General features: G+C 37.2%; 1 protein-coding gene across 2 annotated transcripts; it reads left to right on the top strand.

The window, feature by feature from the left end:
• The first annotated feature begins 411 nt into the window (after positions 1-411).
• Positions 412-5,025, top strand: LOC113330611 (26S proteasome non-ATPase regulatory subunit 12 homolog A-like). Of its 2 annotated transcripts, none has more exons than XM_026577425.1 (12): positions 412-545; positions 621-815; positions 1,970-2,077; positions 2,197-2,301; positions 2,414-2,470; positions 2,586-2,782; positions 3,105-3,204; positions 3,277-3,389; positions 3,539-3,692; positions 3,786-3,863; positions 4,350-4,588; positions 4,709-5,025. In XM_026577425.1, exons 1-11 carry the CDS (start codon positions 543-545, stop codon positions 4,566-4,568), a joined length of 1,329 nt encoding a protein of 442 aa, XP_026433210.1. In that variant the 5' UTR covers positions 412-542; the 3' UTR covers positions 4,569-4,588; positions 4,709-5,025. The 2 variants fall into 2 exon arrangements, with proteins under 2 accessions (XP_026433210.1, XP_026433211.1); XM_026577426.1 differs by having other exon boundaries at positions 4,350-4,599.
• Positions 5,026-5,806: the final 781 nt, after the last annotated feature.

Here is a 5,806-nt window from a genome sequence, read left to right as displayed (position 1 = left end):
TATACATGTCCAGCTATGTTCTAAGTTTATTCATAATTGTACTTTTTTTCCTTCGATCATGTTTTGTCTATTTCGGGATTTCCTGACAAGATTTTAACGAGGCAGTTAGCTTAGACACAGTGTCATCAGGGGGAGTGTTATAAACTATTTTTTTTTACTAAGATGCCCTCGTGTCTAAGATTATGGTTTACGTATCTGAGAACCAAGTCTTCTATCTATATAAATAAAGGCTTAAGCCATTGTAATTTTAGCCACAGTAACATAATTTCTCCCTTCTTCTTCCCCTCTACTTTATATCTCTTGTTCTACGTCTTCTATTTCATAACAATCCTTTTTTTTGGTATGCTCAACTTGCCGAAGAAACAATGATAACACGACTGGTCAATACACGTTGACTATTTGACTCTTGTTTATAGCTGTGTTATTCCCTTTTCTTCTTAGCTTTCGAGACCACCTTGGATCTCTCTCACTCACACTTAGGGTTTTCGTATCTTCAATCTACAACTTCAAACAAGTTCAAGTTCAAGTTTCTTAATACTAAGATGGTAAGTTCACTGCAACTCCCTCAGATCCTTCGTTTCTACTCGATTTTGATTTCTAATTAGGGTTTTTATTTGCAGGAAGGAGGAAGTAATCTTGATTCTCAGATAGAATCACTATTGAATGTTGAGAAGCAAGCGAGACTTGAGGGAGATGTATCTTCTACCAAGAAAGCAGCTATGGATATTATACAACTCTGTTATCAAGCTAAAGCTTGGAAAACCCTAAACGATCAGATCCTTGTTTTGTCGAAGAGAAGAGGTCAATTGAAACAGGTAACTAAATATCCCTATCTCTTAACCCTAATTTTATACTTTCATGATTACGTAGCAATGAATTTTAGTTCTCTGAATGCGAAAATCATTGTTTGCATCAAACTAGGGTTTATATCATTGATCTTACTGTTGTTAGATGAGGTGTAAGATGTGGGTTATAACCCTATAGTGTTATAGAAACAGCGGAATAGAGAAATTGCTAATAGAGACTAAAGGTTAGACAATAAAATGCTTTTCTCACCTCTTAACAAGTACACTCCACTTCTGGATGTTGCTGTCTGACACAGTCTCCTTCCAACACTCGTGTACACTGCAATCGATACTTACACATAATAATGTTAAATATTGTAAGTTTATCTTGTGTGTACATAGATGTGTTTGAATGTAAGATATCGTTATCCTTATAATTTGACGATACCTTGTAAGATATCGTTATCCTTTTAATTTGACGATACCTGAATGCATATGCAACAGTTTTAGATTTATCAAAGAGATTATAAGTATCTAAATGAATAACATAGTTATGGACTTGAGTAAATTTGTATCTTCTAGCTCAGTGTGTCAAACGTCTAGTAACTGTGTTCGTCACTGACACACATACCTTATCATTGTTAGGTTGTATTTTTTAGAGCTTAAACTACTTGGTTATTAATCATATATATGGTAACTGTGCAACGACACCTTTGTCTTTTGGCCTCTATTGTCACATCTGCTTGTAGTCAAGTAAGTAGAAGGTAACACAATGTCATGTTCTCTCTTTGATTGCATTCTTCAGAAACTACGCCTTAAACTGGGTGGGAGTCTTATTGAGTACCACGGTTCTACTTTGACATACATTTCCTTGTCATTGCTAAATAGTATTTTCCAGTGCGGCACTTAGTAATCTTATTTTTGGCAACTGGGCGAATGTATCTTTATTTTCTTGTCCCTCAATTGGCGTATCTGCTTGCTATTCAGTCACATACATCTCTCTTTCATTGCATTGTATGGGTATGTCAGTTGTTGCATCACATTACGGTTTTGAATAGTGTGAACATCGCCTATTACATCACTTTATATATTCTTGTAATCTTGTTTATGTTGATGAGAGATATGCCAAACTTATGCAAGATATAATGTTATGAATTTGCTGCTCAATATTTGTTGTCACACAGGCAGTAACTGCTATTGTCCAACAAGCAATGCAATATATTGATGAGACACCAGATGTTGAAACTCGAATTGATCTAATCAAAACGCTAAACACTGTATCTGCTGGAAAGGTAATTCCTACTTGCATAAATCAGTACATGCTCTACCCTAATTGTTTTTTTCTTCTGTTAGTACTGTTTTAATTCAAATCATTTTGTGTTTTTGGTTAAATTACTGTGTCTGTTTGTAGATATATGTGGAAATAGAGAGGGCGAGACTTGTCAAAAAACTTGCAAAGATTAAGGAGGAGCAGGGTGAGATTGCTGAAGCGGCTGATTTGATGCAAGAAATTGCTGTAAGTGTTCTCAGAAAAGTAATATTGTGTAGTTAATCCCATTCTCAAGATATAATTAATGTGTTTGACTATGGTATGGGTAATATGTCTTCTTTTATTATGTGAATTACAGGTGGAAACTTTTGGAGCAATGGCAAAAACAGAAAAAATAGTGTTCATTCTCGAACAGGTATTTTTATAGCCTCATCATGATTGTGGCAGTTGGCAATTGCTAACGGGGGTTTTGGTATGGCTCGGTTGCTAAGTCAAATGTGATGTTTCCCTGTTAAATTCTATTTTTCTAGGTTCGTCTGTGTTTGGACCGTCAAGATTATGTGCGAGCTCAGATCCTATCAAGGAAGATTAGTCCACGAGTTTTTGACATTGATGCTTCAAAAGAAAAGAAAAAGCCTAAGGAGGGTGATAATGTTGTTGAAGAGGCTCCCGCTGATATACCTTCTCTCTTAGAGTTGAAGCGGATCTATTATGAACTAATGATACGGTATGTAGGAAACTTATGTGCCATGAAAGTTTTCGTTTGGATTGTGTTGCTACCTTTCTTTTTTCTTTTGTTCTTTGTGGGGAAGAGACTGTGACCAGGAGTGATGTATAATCTTCGGATGGGTTTTTACTGTCAAAATGTAGTCTTGTTCTCGTTATCCAGGACAATTACAATCAAATCCACGCAAGTGTACATCCCGTAATGGAGGCTGTGTGTGTGCCTTTTGATCTTTGGATTATTACCGGATAGACTGCAACTTCTAGGATCATAATTTTATAAAAAAATGTACAACCACCAATTTATTATCTGTCTTCTGTCATAGGTACTACTCCCACAATGATGATTACCTTGAAAAATGCCGTTGCTACAAATCAATATATGATATTCCATCTGTTAAAGAAGATCCGGCCCAAATGGTGCAGGTAATGTCTGTTCTTTAGGTCATTATTTCTCAGTTTCTTTTGAAACTTTGTTGACATTAATTTTCCGTGTAGGTATTAAGAAAGATCTGCTGGTTCATAATCTTGGCGAAACACGATCCAATGCAGTCAAGCCTCCTTAACTCCACTTTGGAAGATAAGAATCTCTCTGAGGTCCAGAATTTTCGGTAAGTATTTTTCTTTCTTGTTAATTATATACAGGAGCCTAAACCCGTGAATTGGTTATTGTCCCTTTCCTTTCATTTGGTTTAGACATTTAGTTGTTGTTGGTTTTTGTTTAATTGATTATCATGTGTTCCTTTCATACCATTTTCAGGGTCCTACTGAAGCAGATCGCCACAATGGAGGTCATCCAGTGGACATCTCTTTGGGAAGCATACAAAGCTGAGTTTGAGAACGAGAAGAATATGCTTGGAGGATCGTTGGGGGACAAAGCTGCAGAAGATCTGAAGCAGAGAATCATTGAACACGTAATTTCTTTATCCATAAAAAGTGATTTGCTCCTGGTCATGCTTGATCCTCCAATTGCTCAGCTGATATGAGTTTGTTTTATCCCTTTTCAGAATATCCTGGTTGTATCTAAATATTACTCAAGGATTACCATGAAGAGAGTCGCACAGCTGCTATGCCTTAGTCTCGAGGTTAGCCTTCATCTCTGACCATTCAGTGATATTATCGTCTTTCGCCCTTCTTATATCTACTTGGCTTGGTGAATATGTGTTTATTTCATGTGCCCCCTGTTATGTTCACTTTGAGATTCAACTTAGTTCTTCTTGTATAGGCAGGTCAGCTTCGCGAATTCTTCGATAATTTCTTGTTTATTCTCGAAAAACAGAAAATCTTAAAGAACCTCCTCAACTCCAAATGTTCTTCTACCCATCTATATGTTCTGCAAACCAGTTACATATTGAAGAGTTTCTAGTTATTTCCCGACGGCCTTCCCATACTCTGAAACCTGTTAGAGATTTGTAGTGGGCAAACATCTGCCCGGTTTAGTCTGACCTAGTTAACCAAACCAACTCTGCTTCATCCCCTTGAATACGACACATTTTCCTTCTGTGTTTCGTTTTTAATATTCTTCACCATTGATAACTCTGAAAAATACCATTCCTGTTTTGTTATTTCAGGAGGCCGAGAAACATCTGTCGGACATGGTTGTTTCTAAGGCCCTAGTGGCGAAGATTGACAGGCCAATGGGAATAGTATGCTTCCAAACAGCAAAGGACAGCAACGAGGTTCTCAATTCATGGGCAGTGAACTTGGAGAAGGTGCTTGATCTTGTTGAAAAGAGTTGCCACCAAATCCATAAGGAAACTATGGTCCACAAAGCTGCTCTTAAAGTCTAGTGTACCTTGTTTCACCAATGGTTAGTGCAATGTATGTTGTAACGTTTTTGCTATTTGGTCGTAAATATATATTCTGGGTATTTTAATCTTTTGGGTAACTTGAGAGATTGTAAAGCTTCTGTTCATCTTTATTTGTACAGGACGCAACTTCCTATTTTTTGGACAAACTGGGTCTAATCATCTACCAGCAAATCCTTGATATATTTCTGAACTGTGACCTGGTCGTGGAAGGTGTTTAGTCGGTAACATTCTTTCTTTTTTAGTATATGTGGACCACAAGATGCTTTTAGTTATGTTTGGAAGAGTTGTTAAGTACTTTCTTGAGATCGTTTAAGTTTGGAAGAGTTGTATACTATGGTTATAGAGTGCGAGTTCACAGAAACATCGTCTCCCACTAACAACCAACTGAACACATTTGTATTAGTAGTTGAAAGAAAATTAAGTTATTTGTTTTAAATGTTCTGGATTATGGAGGAGACTGGTGGTGGGAGGAAGCTGGAGCATCCCCCCCCCCCCCCCCCCCCCCCCCCCCCCCCCCCTAAGGCCTACATGTTTTTCTTTGGTATCATAAGGTTGTTGTGGCCTGTGCAATCTGGGTTTCTTAGAGGGTTTAAAAAATTTATGTTAACCTCGTAGACAAGAAATTTGGGTTCATAAATGGGATTGGGGTTCACTCTATCCCCATGAATTGAAAATGGATGAATAATCTTGAAAGAAGAACTCTTCTTTTCCAGTTGGAATGAGTCTTCTGCCACCGGCTGGCTAGTCAATATCGTCAATGTGGGAATAATTTGCCTGAATTTTGACTGGTGTCCTTGATGAATTGTTTCAGAAATGACAGCCAACTGTTGTTCATTTTGTTGATTGTTAATTATTATCATGGGAGACCTTTTCTTTTCTAAACAGTGGTACCTCATCCTTCTTCAATAAAGATGCAAGCAAATGTGAAAAACGAGTTCTTTTCCTCTTGAAGTACTATTGTTTAAGTTTTTGAGGATGGTATTAGGTGTAGTGTAGGTGTTAAGGGGTGGTTATTTACAAATAACAAATAAAATGACTTCTAATAAAGAAGTAGAAAATGCCTTATTTAATTTTTGTAAGGACGTCATCTGCACCACTGTCATCATGTATTCGTCACAAAATCTGTCAACAACTCCTTCCCCAGCTGCTTATAAGATACTCCTTCGAGAGATGCTCCTTTGAGACAGGAAAATGCTGTGAACGGGACGAGAGGTTTT

The sequence above is a fragment of the Papaver somniferum genome, unplaced genomic scaffold, assembly GCF_003573695.1.
Source record: "Papaver somniferum cultivar HN1 unplaced genomic scaffold, ASM357369v1 unplaced-scaffold_118, whole genome shotgun sequence".
NCBI classification, from domain to species: Eukaryota; Viridiplantae; Streptophyta; class Magnoliopsida; order Ranunculales; family Papaveraceae; genus Papaver; species Papaver somniferum.
This window is presented reverse-complemented; position numbering and strand designations above follow the sequence as displayed.